Source organism: Pelophylax lessonae (assembly GCF_965119305.1).
Source record: "Pelophylax lessonae genome assembly, chromosome: 13".
NCBI lineage: Eukaryota > Metazoa > Chordata > Amphibia > Anura > Ranidae > Pelophylax > Pelophylax lessonae.
The window spans coordinates 43,401,104-43,420,035 of NC_138780.1; the positions used below are offsets into that span (position 1 = coordinate 43,401,104).

Below are 18,932 nucleotides of genomic sequence, written 5' to 3' on the forward strand. Positions count from 1 at the left end.
AAGCTTTGTTGTTAAAAAAAAAAAAAAACTGGCTCCTAACTTTTATAGCTGGCTCCTAGATTCCAAGCAAATTTGTCAAGCCCTGACTTAAAATATTGCAAACATCAAGAGAAAGTTCATAAATGCAAAAAATGGATTTCCTACAACCCATTCACCACTACTTCCATCTCCAATCACCATACAGTGACCTGTGCAGTAACAGAAAAAATAATTCCCAAAGATTCATCCAGATGGTTTAACTCAATCCTGATCAGCTGCCACCTCTTTGCAGCAACTTCAATCAACCTCCACCATACCAGTGAGCAAATAGGTCACTTGCCTAAAAGGTTTGTCCCCACAAGCAAGGCCCAGACATGCATGTTTATATTCTTCCAGCAGGGCCACTCCGCTCAAGCCGGCTTCCAATGAGAACAGACTGTGCCACGGAATGTCACACCTCCAGGTAGTATCTCCAATATCACCCGAGGTATCCAGACAATGGCCGCAATCACATCACATAGAAAAGAAAAAGCCTGTATAGTACATAATCCTTAAATATATATTGAATGACAGATTGTACACTTCATCATATACACGAATATACACAGAACTCAGAGCACACACCGCTGCAGCCGTGTATAGTTACATAGTTGGTCAGATTGAAAAAAGACACAAGTCCATCTGGCTCAACCAATAAAAAGAAAAAAACACAGTAAAGAAAACCCAACCATACAATCCCATATACACAATCCTATACCCACAGTTGATCCAGAGGAAGGCGAAAAACCCCAGCAAAGCATGATCCAATTTGCTACAGCAGGGGAAAAAAATTCCTTCCTTATCCCCCGAGAGGCAATCGGATATTCCCTGGATTAACTTTACCTATAAATATTAGTACCCACTTATAATAAATCCACCCAAGAAAGAAGCCAGACCTTTTTTAAAGCAATCTAGTGATCTGGCCAGAACCACATCTGGAGGGTGTCTATTTCACATTTTCACAGCTCTTATGGTGAAGAAACCTTTCCGTATTTGGAGACGAAATCTGTTTTCCTCTAGACGTAAGGGGTGCCCCCTTGTCCTCTGTGTTGACCTTTAAGTGAACAACTCAACACCAAGTTCATTATATGGACCCCTTATGTATTTATACATGTTGATCATATCCCCCCTTAATCTCCTCTTCTCAAGAGAGAATAAATTCAGTTCATGATGGAGTGAAGGAAGTGATGTCATCGCACACGGCTGCAGTCCGGAGCAGTGTGTGCTCTGAGTTCTGTGTATACTCGTGTATATAATGCTCAGTTTGAACTTCAATAAGTCATCTTCACCATGTCTAGATGCCTAAATGCTTTGAGTTGCTTCATTGTAATTGGCTGATCAGCAATTTGTATTACCAAGCAATTGAACAGGTGTACCTAATAAAGAGGTTGGTGAGTGAAGATTGAAGTTGATGTGAATATGTTGGAGAAGATCTGCTCTTGCTCACATGTATGAAAGTTGATTTTTGTAGTGGATTTCATTGTTAGATTTGATCCCTATTGGTGGAGTTCGCACATCTACATTAAATGTTTTACATTTTCAGCAAGTGTTGGTATTCGGACACATTGTAGGGTGCAGATTTCTCATTTGTTTCATCACACATTTTGTCACTAAGTGTAGGGCTCTATGCATAGAATTATATTATACTATTTGTACTTCTATATCAGACTACCTGCTGGCGGATGCTTTTCATTCATTAGATTTTCCACAAAGTTTTCACGTTTTTTAGTGCAGATATTTCATTTTTACATTTTTCTTATATCCAGCTTTAGAGAAGTGTCTGATATTGGCAATATATAGAAACAAACAGGAGATGAAATATATCTTCATTATTATTTTTTGATTTATGAAGTTTGGACAGAACAGTCCAGGATTGGATATTTATGGAGCCTAAGGATGGATTTTGATGACATTCTCATATTTCTATATTATTTATGTGGTTTAGATATAAAACTGTCCCAGAATATTATTGTCTCAGTCAGTCCTGTTATACTCACAGTAATTCCTCTATCCGGCTTGTTGTCAGAGCTTCCATCAGATCCCTGAAATGAGGACCCTCCAGATAGTTATCAGACAGGTTCAGTGTCCTCAGTGTCTGGTTATTTCTTATTCCAGATGCCAGGTGGGGGCAGGAACTGTCTGTCAGGTCATTCTTGGACAATCTGTAGAAGAGAAGAATTTTACCAGAAGAAAATGATTTTCTCCCCCAGGAATGAATGTAACTATTCTCTACATACATGGAACTCATTTCTCTTTATTGGAATCATTTTATATTAGATAACTCTATAAAACACGATCTATCATCTACACTATTGGAGATTACTCATTTTGTGGATCCCAATTAGTAAATGTGAGATGAGAAGTGGATGAGGTGGTGTGATCCATTCATTATTCCTGTATGGGGATTGTACCATACACACTCACACTGACCTCTAGGCTTTAACCTCCAACCTTCTGCTAAGTCTTCCATTCAGTTGTGGGGATTCACTTTGATGGTCACAGAAGTCTCACTCGTGTTGTGGAAACTTCATTGACTAAAAGTGACACAGTTGCACTTTGGGATTTCCTTTGAACATCATGGTGGAGGATTTGATTCAATGGTGTGGAGAAGATTTATTTATTACTGTTTTTCTTTTGGACCTTTTTAGAACATTTGTACTAATATTGCTGAACTAATTTTATATATGCTGATTATAAATTCTCTTCATTAGTTATCAGTGAAATAGTCTCCATACCATTGTTATATATACACTTATATGGAGTTTTGTGTTGAGGAGTCTCACTTGTATTGTTATATTATCACATTTATATTGTTTGATATGTTATATACTAGTGCTGCAGTCTTCCATATTATACTAGATGTGCGAACTCCACCAATACTCATCAAATATAACAATTAAATTCACTACAAAAATGTACTTTCATACTTGTGAGCAAGGGAAGATCTCTTGCAACCTATTTACACCCACTTCAATCTATATAACATATAATGTACAAAAATACACAAACATGAAAAGCAACAAAGTTGACTTCCGGTTCCGGCACCGCATGGAGTAGCAGGCTCTAAAGCAGCTCCCGCGATGCGCCCCAGCAAACCGGCATAAAAAACCCTGCCCGACACATCCAGCCCGCCTCCAGCATCCTCTTCTGCCTCAGGACACCACCCGGACCCGGCCGCTGCCCGCACTTCGTTCCGGGATGGAACGTTTCTTGGAAAAACCGGCCGCGAGGCCACCGCCGGGCTCGGCACAAATCGAGGCCGCGGTCGCGGCCTACTCCGGTCCGACGGCAGACTCGGCAGCCATGGACACTACCAGGCAGCCAGAAGGTGACCTCCGGCCACCCACCACGGCGCCCACTTCGGTCCCAGACCCCTCCACTGAGAGGATTGCGAAAGCGGTGGAGGAGCTGCTCACCCCCACGATCAAGGCATCGGTGGAACAGGCCGTGTCTGCAGGCATGACTGCTATAAGGAAAGAGCTGGAGTCTCACTCGCATCGCCAAATGAGGCCAAAACCCGGATTTCCAGTGCGGAAGACGAGATTTATCAAATGCAAGGCACGGAGCAAACCCAAGACAAAATCAATCGTCTTATCATGGACAAACTGGAGGACCTGGAGAATAGGTCTCGGCGGAGTAACCTAAGATTTATAGGGATTCCAGAATCCGTCCAACCCTCGGCCATTCCTGAAATTTGCGCACGGAAAATCCCTGCGGCCTTGGGCATACAAGGGACCTGTGTGGTTGAACGGGCTCACAGAATGGGTCTCTACTCGGAGGAACGTAAGACCCCTCGCCCTGTCATTGCGAAATACTTAAACTACGCAGACAAATCTGCCATCCTTCAGAAGTTCCGCCAGAACCCACACTTCCAGATCGAAGGTATGAAAATCCTTATCTTTGCAGACTATTCAGTTGAAGTCGCAAATAAACGCAAAACTTTCCAAACCGTATGCTCCCAGCTGCACCAGGAACGCATAAAATTTACCCTGGCCTACCCGGCGACCCTGCGCCTTTGTGCCCCGAACGGCAACCAACTATCCTTCCAGGATCCTACAGAGGCAGAAAAATTTGTCCGCTCACTTTACCATGGTAAACCAGGTCACAACAATTCAGCTAAATCCCTCTCTTTTTCCAGACCGGACATTCCTCACAGCCCCAGAAAATAATCCCCAAAGCGCCAACGATACTCCGAGGTAGTTAGCTCTGGCCGTGGTGGCCCTCCCCGCTGACACTTCTCAAAAAATCACTGTGCTTTCTACCTCTAAGTGGGCCTTTGGATCGTTTTCCTCTGGGCCGATCTCCCGGGTGGCTCTGGCCGTTCGACGGCTGATAACGTAAGATCGTTCGCTATCACTGGAGATTTGTATTGTATTCTGTTACTTTGTTATCAAGGGTATATTTCTGCTGTTCATTAGTTTCTTTTATTGCCCTTTTTTCTTTCGCAGTGCTCTATATGCCATGGCTGCACAATGCTCAGTCGTAGGTCGCGACCTAAGTCTCTGCGGACACGTCCTCTGTCAGGGTACACTTTGTCCCTTATAATGTCTGGAGACGCACTTGGGGAGCTGTGCTCCATCGCATACTCATGCGGAAAAAAGAGAAGTCCTTGCGACTATGTTTATGTTCTTGTTGTATTTTTGTTTTTTCCTATCCAGTTTTCCAGTCCCCCCCTTCCTCAGTCCCTCTCCCCAGGGGTCAAACTCCTCACGGTCACTATGCATATGTGGCGACAGGCTCGTACCAGGTGGCGGTTTCATTTAATTCGTATACATCTAGCTATCCCCCCGATAATGGTTAGGTACATTACAGAATGTGACATGCACCCAACCCCTTCGGCTAAATTATGACGCTGATATCCTGGAATGTTAAAGGTCTTCGATCCCCGGCTAAGAGAATGAAAGTCCTGAGGCATCTTAAACGCCTCCGGGCCGATATAGCTCTTATCCAGGAATCGCACCTTCTCTCTGCTGACATGACTCGCATGGAAAAACTTTGGGTAGGCAAGGTGGTAGGCTCTGCAGCGCTCGGGTGCAATGCGGGTGTTCTCATTTTGTTTCATAAATGGCTCTTGTAGAAGTTCTCGCTATGGATGGGGACACGGAGGGCCGCTATGTCTCGGCCCACATCCGCATCAACAGCAAGGAGTTCATCATCACTAACGTCTACGCTCCCAATGTTTTTGACCAGTCTTTTTACTCAATGTTATCTGCTCGAACCCTAGCACTCCCTCCTATCCCCCATCTGATGGGGGGCGACTTCAATGCTGTCATGAACCCGGTTCTTGATAGATCACGGTCCCTCTCGGATGCGCGACCTAGTACGGGCGGTTCCCCCACCCCTCTAGCTACGCTCACCGACTCCCTCTCACTAACGGATGTATGGCGACATTTCCACCCGACTGACCGGGAGTACACCTTTTACTCCCACCCTCACAAAATTTTCACGAGAATCGACTATCTGTTTTGCTCTGACTCTCTCCTCCCAGTAACACAAGACGCTGTAATCCACGACATGGTGATATCGGACCACTCCCCTCTCTCCCTATCTATTGACCTTACTGGTTCCCCTGTTGTCCCCCTGATATGGCGGTTCCCATCTTTCCTGGCTAATAACGCAGACTTTAACGGGTATTTGGAAAGGGCATGGCAGGAATACTCTGAATCTAACGTGTCATACACCTCCTCCCCCCAGCTATTTTGGGAAGCGGGTAAAGCCTTCCTGAGAGGCTGGATTATCTCCTATGCGGCGGCATACAAACGACACGCGAAGGGCGGCTATAAATCGGCAAGTGAACATCTTCGCGAGGCGCAACGCAATCTATTACTGGCATACCCAGTCGACAAGGGAAATATGGGTCTTGGCCAAAAAGAATTTCAACGAATGGGCCGATAAAGTAGAACGTATACACACAGCCCATTTTGCAGCATCCTTGCACAAGTTCGGCAATAAGGCTGGCAAACTGATGGCGAAAATGTGCAAGGGTCGTCCGTCACCCACACATATTGGGTCCCTGCGGGATCCGTCAGGTATAGTCGATGCCACCCCCCAAGGCGTGCAACGTATCATGAGAGATTTTTATTCTTCGCTATATGGCCCGGAAAATGTAGATGATACATCGGGCGAGATGTTTCTATCGGGCACGGGCCTCCCTCGCATTACCCCGGCACAGCTCGACATGTTAAACGCTCCGATATCGGCAGAAGAGGTCACGCACACGATAAAACATTTCATGGCGAGTAAATCACCTGGGCCTGACTGCCTCACAGGGGAATTTTACAAACAGCAAGCCTAGTTCCTACTTTGGTGGAGGTATACGCCAGCATTTGGGACGGCGGGCCATACCTCCCAACGGGTAACCAAGCCACAATTAAGCTACTTGCAAAAAAGGGCAAAGACCCCCTAGAGCCGGGATCCTACCGCCCTATCTCGTTGCTCAACCTTGACGTGAAGATCCTGTCAAAAATTGTAGCCTAACGATTGGCTGTTATTATGCCCCACTTGATCCACCCCACACAGTCCAGCTTCATTAAGGGAAGATCGGCAACGGCGAATATACGTAAAGTACTGCTGGTACTGGAACAAGCACGGTTGCACCCATCCCAAGACTTGGCTATAGTGACTTTAGATGCCGAAAAGGCATTAGACAATGTCAACTTTGTCTGGCTGCGTAAAGTCTTGGATACCATGGGGTTTCAGGGTCCGTTCGTCCGCTTGATTACATCTATGTACGCTTCCCCGACGGCCAGACTTTGCCTAGGTGGTTCTATGACTGCAGACTTTAGACTGTTTAAAGGCACCCGCCAAGGCTGCCCACTGTCTCCCTTACTCTTTAACCTGGCTATGGAACCCCTATCTAGGTATCTCTCTGGCCCTGCCCCCCTACATGGGGTCCGCCTGGGTCACCTGGACCTGAGGATCTCTTTATTTGCAGATGACATCCTCCTCTTCACCTCATGCCCTTCTGCTGACATCCCCACGATTGTATCCACGTTTGACGCCTTCAGGAAATGTTCGGGCCTCAAAATTAATTATTCCAAGAGCGAGATTCTCCCCCTGGGGTTGGGCACAGCCCGGGGGTGGGAATCGGACTCTCCCTTTAAAATAGCGACACACTCTATTACCTACCTTGGCATAAAAATTGGAAGGACCCCCGCGTCTATCTATACCCTCAATTACCCGCCACTGTTTGCCAAAGTGAAGGGGGAACTGGAAAACTGGAAGGATCTGCCGCTGTCTCTTTTGGGGAGATGCCACCTGATCAAAATGGTCAGTTTTGCCCGCATTTTATATTTCCTTCAAACTCTCTCTTTATTGATTAAGCATAAGGACGTTCAGGACCTCTCCAGGGCATTCTCCAGGTTTCTTTGGCGAGGAAAAAGACCCCGCATCTCCTCGAAAAAATTGTGCCTCCCCAGGCGAGACGCCGGTATAAATTTTCCTGATATTCGTTTGTATAACCTGTCATGCTTATTGAGAGTGGCACTGGACTGGATATCTCGGACCTCACAATTCTCAAACTTCGAGTTAGAATCCCAGATGTCTAGCCCTTTTACACTAGCCTCACTCCTACATGCCAAATGGGTCCAACTTTCACCCGCACTGCGACATAACCTGCTCCTGCGGGACACGGTTATGGCGTGGAGGGAGGTGAGGAAACTCTTAAAACTACCCCTATACTTCTCCAAACATCTCCCAATTCGGGGGAACCCCGCTTTTCCCCCCGGCTTGGAACATGCGGTCTATAAGGGATGGGAGTCAAAGGGACTGATCAGTTTCATCCAATTTTGCAACCCACAAACTGGACTTTTGCTGTCTTGTACTGAATTATCGGAAACTTACAATTTGCCACCCTCTGATTCTTTTTACATGGTGCAATGCCGTCACTTCATACGTGGCACACTACCTAAACCTGACAGCAGGTTCAAGCTCTCTCTCATTGACGCCCTACTGGACTCTGGCAAGTATACCATCTTGGATATTTATAAACCACTCATCCAACTCTGCCCACCTGCCTCCTTCACTTCCTCAGCATCGAACTGGCTTAAAGACCTCCCGGGCGAGGACACGTTGCCCAAGATAATCAGCGGTCTTCGGACCACCCTAAACCTTACCCCTAATGCCACGTGGAAAGAGACTCAACTTAAAATATTCCATAGGGCTCATATCCCTTTCTTGTCGGACAAATCGATTCCGGATGCCCACAAATGCACTCTATGCCATGCTGAGAGACCTTCCCTCTTCCACAAATTCTGGGACTGTGCTCCGATCTCTGCATTCTGGGACCGGGTTTTAGCATTCATAACAACGGTAACCACTGTTTCCGCACCAAAAGACCCTCTGTTATTGCTCTTTGGTTACTGGGACAAGCGTCTACAGAAATGGTCCAGCACTTCAGCTGACTCACCTCGTCTTTGGATCCTGACCACATTGCTCATCACCAGACGTTTGATCTTAAAACAATGGATAGCCACCTCTCCTCCCCACATATCCATGCTTCGGTCAGAGCTAACCACACTCCACTCCATTGACCGCCTCAACATGGATTCTGCTGCTCCACATGCGGCCGCCGCCTTCAACGCCAAATGGAATGTCTTCTCGAGTTACATCGACAATGTTTTGGACTCCCCCCCTGATCCCTTCATTTTTCCGATCCATGAGACTCCCCCAGTCGTTACCCCCCCATGACCCTTCCCTAGCAAACCCTAGGACTTGGAGCTTGGACCCCTCCCCTACTCAGAGTTCCCCTACCCTGCTCGCTATCAGTGGGCAGGCTGCCCCCAACCCCCTCCACGAGTTCTTGTTTTATTCTGTGTATTATACATGCATATCCTTGTCCAATGTTTTGTTTAACTTGAAAATTTTTAATAAAAAAAAAAAAAAGAAAAGCAACAAAGTTACCTCTAAAAAATGGAAACATCAAGAGAAAGTACATAAACGTGAAAAAGCTAATTACCTACAACTCATTCACCACTACTTCCATCTCCAATCACAATACAGTGACTTGTGCAGTAACAAAAATAATGAGTTCCAAAGATTCATCCAGATGGTTTAAATCAATGTTGATCAGCTGCCACCTCTTTGCAGCAACTTCAATCGTCACTTACCAAAAGGTTTGTCCCCACAAGCAAGGCCCAGACATGCATGTTTATATCCTTCCAGCAGCACCACTCTGCTTAAGTATACACAGAACTCAGAGCACACACCGCTCCGAACTGCAGCCGTTCATGATGGAGTGAAGGAAGTGATATAATCGCACACGGCTGCAGTCCGAATTGGTGTGTGCTCTGAGTTCTGTGTATACTCGTGTATATGATGGAAGTTTACAATCTGTCATTCAATATATATTTAAGGATTATGTACTATGGAGGCTTTTTCTTTTCTATGTGATGTGATTGCGGCCATTGTCTGGATACCTCGGGTGATATTGGAGATACTACCTGGAGGTGTGATATTCTGTGGCACAGTCTGTTCTCATCAGAAGCCGGGTTGAGCGGAGTGATGCTGCTGGAAGGATATAAACATGCATGTCTGGGCCTTGCTTGTGGAGACAAACCTTTTGGTAAGTGACCTGTTAAGTGACCTGTTTGCTCACTGGTGTGGTGGAGGTTGATTGAAGTTGCTGCAAAGAGGTGGCAGCTGATCAGCATTGATTTAAACCATCTGGATGGAGGGGGCGTGGCAACCGCCGGTGAACATGGCTGCATAGTTGCAGAACTCCGCTCAGGGAAACATCGGCTCACATCTGACCTCCTGCTCCCGCTAGCAAGTCTACGCTAGCCGCATCAGCTCCGCTACTCTCTCCGCCACCCCTGGAGATGCGCCAACGCCGGGCAGATCCCCCTCCGGTGAAGAAACTCTCTGCCTTCTTCCCCCCTATGCAGCGTGGAAGAATCCAAGATGGCGCCACCGCGGGGCTCCGACCTCCGGCTCAGCATCCCGAGCCATCCACTGAGGGAATCTCTCCCGGACCAGAGGCATCTACAGGACCAGGCAAGTCCTCGATCTCCCTCTTCCTCCCCTCACTCTGTGCCCTCCTCACCGACGTCCAGAAGCCCGGCCAAATCTAGGCCGCGGTTTGAGGCCCTCCACTATGAGGCATACTCCACTGACATGGACACTCTGGCGGCCCCCTCCCCAGACCCCTTCCAGGACTTTCCCATATCTGACCAGCCTCTCTCTGTGGCCTTAATGGTGGATATGCTGCGAACCCTGAGAACTTCCCTTCACGCAGATACCCAGTCCTGCCTCAGAGAATGCAGAGCAGGCATTGCACATTTAGGAGAAAGGGTTAATCAAGTTGAAGTACACATGAGTGAGGTTACATCCTCATTCAACTCTCTTGTGGACTCTCACTCCTCTCATCATGAGGTTATTTCATCTATGCAAGCCAAAATAGCAGATTTAGAGGACAGGTCCCGCAGGAATAACCTGAAGATCCGTGGAATTCCAGAAGAAGTTCAGCCTCAACAACTTCCCCATTTTGCCAAAGATCTATTCCTGGCCGTTCTTCCATCCCTCTCACATGCTGACTTAACTATTGATAGGATTCATCAGGTACCTAAACCCTCTTTCCTACCTAAAGAAACCCCCCGTGATGTACTGCTCCGCATTCACTTTTATAATGTTAAAGAAGACCTCCTCTCTGCTTTTCGCCAGAGAAAAGACCTTCCACCTCAAGCTGCCAACCTGCAAGTCCTGCCTGACCTTTCCCAATACACCCTCCAGAGACGTCGCAATCTCTCCTCCATCACAAAGGCCTTACGCAACAACAAGCTAATTTACCGTTGGAAATACCCGGCCAAGTTGGAAATCTCTAAAGACGGCTCTAAGCATTTCATCAATACCTTGGAAGAGGGACTGCATCTCCTAAGAGCCTGGAGCATCTTGCCTGAAGGCCATGACGGGCAGAATCTGGCTGCCCCACCGCCCCTTACCCACCTTCGCCAGGAGTGGCATACAGTCTCCTACCAGCGGCCCTCCAAGAAAAATCAGGGGGTCAAGGAGGCCCTTTTCATCGCATCACCTCCTTTTGTTCCCTGAGTGTATAGCGGGTACTCCCTGATGTACCCGTTCTCCCCCTCTCCATGCAGTGCCAACTGCTCTGACCCTCCCAGGGTCACTTTTTTACCTTTGGCTTTTTTCTTTTTTTTTGTGTTTTTTGTATTTTGTTTTTTTTTTGGACCTGGGTTTTTTCCAGGACCTCACCTGTTCTCATGGTCAAGCGCTCTTTTGAATTTTTGTTTATCCTCATTGTGCTCCCCTACTCCGTTGTGGATTATGATCTTCAAACCGTCCCCACGTACTGGCTACCGCTTTCTACATGTAAACTCTCCTTCCTACTTCAGTTCCTGATGTCCATTACACCGATGATGAACAACCTACTCCTCCGCATAAGATCACCTCCCCCTCATCTCCCTTACTTTTTACTCCAGCGAAGGAACTCTAATCCTCCTCCTTTCCATCTGCAATGGGTGTAAAGTTTGTCTCCATTAATGCCCGTGGTCTCGACCACCCGGCCAAGAGACGATCTCTATGGCAAGAGGCTCTGCACCCGAAAGCGGACGTTCTAGCAGTCCAGGAGACCCACTTTGACATTTCTGCTTCTCCAAAATGCTCGCACCCGGCCTTCCCTCATGTCTTTCAGGCCTCAGCCAGGGAAAAGAAAAGGGGCGTGATGATCGCTATACGGGATACGGTAACATTCTCTCTTACGGACTCCATCATAGATCCAGATGGTCGCTACATTATATTGAAATGTATTATTAATAACCTACCGCTCACTCTAGTGTCTGCGTATGCACCCAAATCCAGACTAGTCAGGTTTCTCCGCAAGCTTATAAAAAAAGTGTCAAGCTCGAGGTATGGCAACCTTATAGTGTGCGGTGCTCTGAATGCCCAGTCAGTCTGAGTCTCAATACGTCCTCCCCGCGTGGCAGGGGTGCCCCTTTCTTGGCGGCTCTGCTGGGCTCGGAGGACCTATACGACGCTTGGCGCTGTCTGCATTCCACCGAAAGGTCCTATACATACTACTCCCCCTGTCACAACTCCTATTCTCACCTAGATTTCTTTTTAGTAGACAAAACTCTCCTGCAGAGAGTCACTGAAGCCTCTATACATGATATTGTGTGGTCCGACCACGCTCCAATATCCATCCTTCTGGAAGTAGGGAATTCCTTTGCCACGGCGAGAATATGGAGGTGTAACACGTCCCTCTTTCAGGACCCTACAACCCGACAACTTATATCTCAGGAGCTCCAACAGTATTTCTCATTGAACTCTCCCTCTGATACCACTGTGTTTAATCATTGGTGTGCCCACAAAGCCTTCATCAGGGGTATCCTCATTAAACTTAATGCCCAACTTTGTAAGTCCTTCCGCTTCAAATTAGATAAAACCCTGGCTGATCTCCGTACCCTAGATACCCAGAACATGACTTCCCCCTCCCAAGCCCTAGCAGATGAGATAGCTGCCCTCCGCCACTCCCTTAGAGAACTCCTGTCCTCCCAACACGATAACTATATGCGCAAATTGAAACTTGATTATTATGCCAACAACAACAAGGCTGGCAAACTCCTTGCCAACCGCCTCAAGGCACGTAGGTCCAAAGCAAAAATCTCCTCCCTGGTCCACCCCCACACCCATGCCACCCTGACTAACCCCCAAGCGATTGCCGACGCATTCTTGGACTATTATGGATCCCTATACAACCTGTCCACCTGTACTTCCACACCTCAACCCACTGAAGCCAGCATAACTGATTTCCTCTCCAAACTTCGCCTCCCCTCCCTTTCTACATCCCAACTCGAATCTCTTAATCTCCCCTTCACTGACGAGGAGATCTCCAAAGTAGTTCGTTCCTTGCCCAATGGCAAATCCCCGGGCCCCGATGGTTTGTCCTCAGAATATTTCAAAACATACCTTCCCGTTTTATCCCCTCATCTCCTAGCAGTTTTCCGATCGGCGGCCTCTAACGGCTCCTTCCCCAAAGAAATGCTCTTGGCCCATGTTGTCACCATCCCTAAACCTGGCAAGCCCCCAGATACCCTGTCAAATTTCCGCCCCATATCACTTCTGAACGTGGACGTTAAAATATACGCCAAACTGTTAGCTAACAGACTTCACCTGGTGCTCCCTTCCCTCATAGGTCTGGACCAGTCCGGCTTTATGCTCGGTCGCCAACCCTCGGACGCCACTCTTCGCATGATTAACCTTATACACCATGCCAAATCTAGTCGAACGCCCTCTCTGCTTCTCTCCATAGACGCGGAGAAGGCGTTTGACCGAGTCCATTTGGGGTACCTTACGGCAACGCAGCGAAAATTCGGCTTCCAGGGCCAGATTCTGTCCTCCATTCTAGCACTATACTCCTGTCCCTCTGCCAAAGTCCTGACCAACGGTATGCTCTTAAAGATGTTTGACATAACGAGCGGCACCCGGCAAGGCTGTCCCCTCTCACCGTCCATTTTCAATCTCACCATAGAACCCTTGGCCGAAGCTGTCAGATCTCATCCACACATCACGGGCTTTAAACTAAACCACCAATCCCACACCATCAATCTCTTCGCAGATGATATCATCCTCTCCCTAGCGAATCACATTGTTTCCATCCCCTTTGCCCATAATATCCTACAAGACTTTAGTGCAGTCTCCTTTTATAAGGTGAACTTCTCTAAATTAGTCATCCTCGACCTAGGAGTGAACGCTCACGCAAAACTACATCTCTCTTCCTCCCTCCCTTACCCCTGGACCGATCGTTCCATAACTTACTTAGGTATCGCCCTCACTCCCACTCTCTCTAAAACGTCCTCCCTCAACCTTGACCGTCTTCTCCTCCAACTCGCTAAGGACCTGACGGCCCTGGCGAAACATGAGCTCTCGTGGGTAGGTAGGGTTGCTACGTTCAAAATGCTTCTCCTCCCTAAGATCTTATATCTTTTTAGAACTCTCCCTATACCACTGTCCTCCCTCCAACTCAACAAATTGTCGGTTCACATGAAACGCTTTGTGTGGCAGGGTAAAAAGGCCAGATGCGCCCTCAAGCACCTTACGCTCCATAGGAGAACGGGGGGCTTGGGTCTTCCCGACATTGGAGACTACTTCTTAGCCTCTTTGTTGACTCAGCTCCCCTGCTGGTTCGATGCCCGCAGGGCCTCTTGCTGGGTAACCCTGGAAGCCGCCTACTCCAACACATGAGATCTCTCCCTCCTGCTCTTAGCAGACTCTTGGAAACCGCTCTCCCTTGCCGACCTATCCCCCCCTACCCAGGCCTCCATTCTGGCATGGAGATGCCTCCTATCCCACTCCTTGTCTAACATCAATAACACTAAAATTAGACTTCCCCTCAAAATATTGGAGTCTCTGATCCCCCATCTCTCCCTGACTCTCTTTCAATCGGCCAACATCCTATGGATAGACCAGCTTTATTCAGGTACAGCCCCCCTGCCCTCCGAAACCTTGTCCTCGAAACACGACATTCCCAAAAAGGCCCTTTACTCATACGCCCGCATTTCGTCCTTTCTCCTCAAATACCCCCCCCCCCCCATCCCTTAACTTAGACTTTCAGGCCTGGCACCACCTGTCGAACCCTAAACCTCATACCAAAGGCATTACCCTATTCTATTCCCTCCTTAACAATAAAACTCAATTGTCCAAAACCCCCCTGATGAAGGCTTGGGAGTCAGACCTTGGCAGAGAATTCTCTCTTCACCAATGGGCCTCGGCCCTTAAACGGGCATATACCTCCTCTCATTGCATCAACCACTGGGAAACGTTCCAGAAACTCTTGACCAGATGGTATCGGACTCCCATGTTACTGTCACGCTTCTACCCCACGGTGTCTCCACTCTGCTGTCGAGACTGTGGGGCTATAGGCACCATCCTACATACGTTTTGGTCCTGTAAATCTCTCACAAGCTTCTGGAAGAAGATATTTTCCATCCTAGCTAGTATCACGAATGTTAGTGTCAGCCCAGATCCTGCCATACCGGACACTAGTATCCCACATTTTGCTTGCCTCCTCACTAGCTATAGCCCGACACTGGCGCAACCCCTCACCTCCCAGACCCTCAGAGGTGGTTTCACAGGTCCATCTGAATTACCAATACGAGCGTCTACTGGCGTTGCGTTCTTCCTCCTATGCCTCTTTTATATCCCACTGGGACCCCTGGTGGCAATGGCATGGGGGGGGGGGGCCTCCCTCCTGCTGCTGCCAACATGGACCCCCTCCCTCAAGCTATAGCATCCCACACAACTTCCTCTTCCCCATAGACTGGGGCTTTGTTTCTCTCCCCTTAACACACTGTTGATATAATCTGCCTTGCCATAGAGGTGCCTTACAGGTCCATTCTCTGTTGATTGTTTAATTCACCTTGTTGTACATTGTATGAGGATTTTACGCTTGACCACCTCTCTTGTTCTTGTACCTTATTTGTGTTGTTGTGGCTACCCTGTTATAGATTACATATCCTTGTATTCACATCGCGGCTGCGACCGCACTCTAGTTGTATGTTTTGTTTTTGATGTGCTAAAACTTCAATAAAAACCATTTAAAATAAACAATCTGGATGAATCTTTTCTGTTACTGCACAAGTCACTGTACGGTGACTGCACAAGTCACTGTACGGTGATTGGAGATGGAAGTAGTGGTGAATGGGTTGTAGGAAATCCGCTTTTTCACATTTATGAACTTTCTCTTGATGTTTGCAATATTATAAGATAACTTTGTTGCTCTTTATGTATTTTGCACATTATATGTCACCAGCCACTTTATTAGGTACACCTTGCTAGTAGTGGGTTGGACCCCCTTGTGCCTTCATTCTTCGTGGCATAGATACAGCAAGGTGTTGGAAACATTTGTAGGACTGCCACCTTGAGGACTGCTGGTTTCTTTATCTTCATATCCCCCTGGGTTACCACTAGCAACTGAAGCATGCACAATTTAACACTTTACTCTTTGGCTCAGTCAATGAACAGTCTAGGGGTATGTAGTTGTTTTTGGTGTTTTATTAAAATTAGGGATGGGAGAAGGGAAGAGTGGGATGCTCCAGATAGAACTATTCACAATGAATGAGGACTCCTGTCTGAAGATGCAGCCAAGCTGCAGATTCACCTTGCCACTAGATGAATTTGAGTTAAGTCTCTGTATAGATGACTTGGTTAGGAAAATTATTTTTGGGATACACGCCCAGTATCCCCTTTCACTTCACAGGCTGACATCCCTTTTCTGACTATTCTACACCAGGGTGCCCCCCCTCAGGTCAGGGTCTCAGACAGACCAGGCTTGGCCTGTCCCGTTTTGGCGGCGAACCTCTACACGATCTATGTAGAAAGCCCGCCCTAAGTTCCAGTTGGTCTTTACAGAGCAGAAGGTGTCCCATAGTTCAGGCCTTTCTTTATTCCGGTATGGCTTGGGAATGTAGAGGAACTCCCAAATCTCATCACTGCACCACTCCTCTCTTCTTGCCTCGATCTCCAACATGATCTCCCGGGAGCATAGGGGTAGTCATATCCATACTCCAGGGCCACCTTCCTCTGAATCAGACGCTGGCATCTTGAGAACCTGGGTAGGGTCTGTCTGTTTCTTCTCCCAGGTGGGAAATATTGGGTCTCTGTTCTCCAGATGAGCTTGGCATAGGCCTCGTTTTGATCCCAAGCCCCGGTGTAGGTATTAGTTGGGGACAATTCTGGGGGCCTTGTTGCATAGGCCTTGCAGAACCCCAAATTCTTGGCACACTGCATGTGTACCACTGAATCCCTTGTCTCCTCGTCAGGCAAACTGGGACTTGCTGAGCTGCTCCTCTCTTCTGCTCTCTAATCCCACTCTGTCTCTTCCTCAGACTTCCAGACATCTATTTCCTTCCTCCAAGTATCCAAACTGATGCTGAAAGCTGGGGACATCAATGGCTTCAGCCTCCCCTTCACTTGTCACACTGGGGGCCCTCTGATTCCCCTCTGCCTTGATAGAAGTGAGTTCTGCCTGTGCAGGGGTAGCTGGCCCTCTTCCTGGCCACGACGTGGCCTGAATCACCTGAGTGCACTTCACCTCCGAGGTGTGAGTTTCCATGGTCTGGCATATGGCAGTGTAAGTCTGCACTACCGCCCCCGGCAGTGCTTGCAGCACTCCCCTTCCTCTACCTACAGGGATCCCCATGGGCACCAGCACTCCCTGAGCAAAGCCTGTCTCCCAGATCACACACAACTTCCTGGGCTGACCTTCACTCTGCACCGCCTGCACAAGTAAAACACAGCAGTGTCCGCATGGACTCCAGGCTTGCAGCCGAATGGACACATTCAAGCATTGGTGACATACCAGCCGAGATCCTCCTTGTCCTTCCTGCTGCACAGCGCCAGTCCTCCCTTGGGTACTAGCCGCACTCCGGTGTTCCACAGGACCAACTCCGGTGATTCTGCCAACTTCTCAGGCACTCCGCCAACACGTGGGATAGCCCCTGCGCTCTGTCTCACTCTGACATCCGCCATCTTGCTCCTTCACACACGTGTCTCCTTCTCAGCAACACCTGAAGGCAGAAGTGATGTCTCTGCTCCTTTCCTCCTTTCAGATTGGCAGTCTATGGGAAGCGCCTCCGCCCACAACTCCAGACTAGCTGGCTCTGGCAGTGGCTCCTCCTGCTAGGCAGATCTCTTCAGTGCGCGCTTTTTACTTGGGCCTCAGTTGCACTTCTATCTTGCCAAGCCAACTGACCTCCCACACTGTTTAGGAAAATTGTCCCGCTGTCAAGAATTGCACGGTCAACACTTTTCTTTACAGTATATACACAGACATGACCCCCGACACCGATCCGTGTCCCGAGTCACTACTCTTCTTCACCACTTGCACCGATTACTGCAAAACAGACACAGTCTTTGTACAATACAGTTCATCTCCTCTTCGTCAACTCTCCTGCACTTCACTTGTAAGGACACACTGTTTCTTTGACAAAAAAAGCCCACCCGTTGCCATTGGCAACCATCATTGTAAACTTGACTTATCATCCCACTCTCCCTAGTCCCTGTAGAGCAGACATTACATTCTTTGCTGACACTCCAGTGTACATTGCTTGAGGTAGCATTGCATTAGATTTTTAGTCTGTTGCCGTTAGCAATCATTGCGGTAACCCAGGGGCAAATCCCGGACGACGCACCTATATGCAGTACTGCCCCCTTGAGGACTGCTGGTTTCTTCACCTTCGGATCCCCCTGGGTTACCATTAGCAAATGCAGCATGCACAATTTAACACTTTATTCTTTGGCTCAGTCAATGAACAGTCTAGGGGTATGTAGTTGTTTTTAGTGTTTTATTTAAATTAGGGATGGGAGAAGGGAAGAGTGGGATACTCCAGATTGAACTATTCACAATGAATGAGGACTCCTGTCTGAAGATGCAGCCAAGCTGCAGATTCATCTTGCCACTAGATGAAGTCTCTGTATAGATGACTTGGTTAGGAAAATTATCTTCCGGATACACGCCTAGTATCCCCTTTCACTCCACAGACTGACACCCGTCCTCTGACTATCCTACACCAGGGTGGCCCCCCTTAGGTCAGGATCCTAGACACGATCCCCTTTACTCAAAATACTGTTTTTTGAGGGTCTCCAGTGTCTCTACCCCTCCAGTCAGCTCTCCTGGACCTCTGGGTTCAGTTCCTTTCCTCTAGTCCCCAGGCCGACCGCCTGTGCCCACGTGTCACTGCTACAGAGGAGGAGGCAGCCACCAGCCTCCCTCCAGGATTCTGCTCATCGGCCGAAGACCCCGCAACACATGCTCCTGGCTTTTATACAGTATCCCACAATGCACTGAGACAGCCAGTCTCTACCAATCACCAGGACTGTATCAAAGCCTGTGTACCCATTGATCAGGTTTCCTCCCACTGTCCAACATGCCTCCCTATTGGACCAGTGTGAAACTATCTAGA

General features: G+C 48.0%; 1 protein-coding gene across 2 annotated transcripts in view; it reads right to left on the minus strand.

The window, feature by feature from the left end:
* Positions 1-18,932, minus strand: part of LOC309569625 (NACHT, LRR and PYD domains-containing protein 3-like) — a 540,899-nt gene that overhangs the window by 135,335 nt on the left and 386,632 nt on the right. For both annotated transcript variants that reach the window (XM_082275519.1, XM_082275518.1), the window contains one exon: positions 2,016-2,180. In XM_082275519.1, the coding sequence (XP_082131645.1) occupies positions 2,016-2,180 (165 nt within the window). The remainder of the gene's footprint in view (positions 1-2,015; positions 2,181-18,932) is intronic.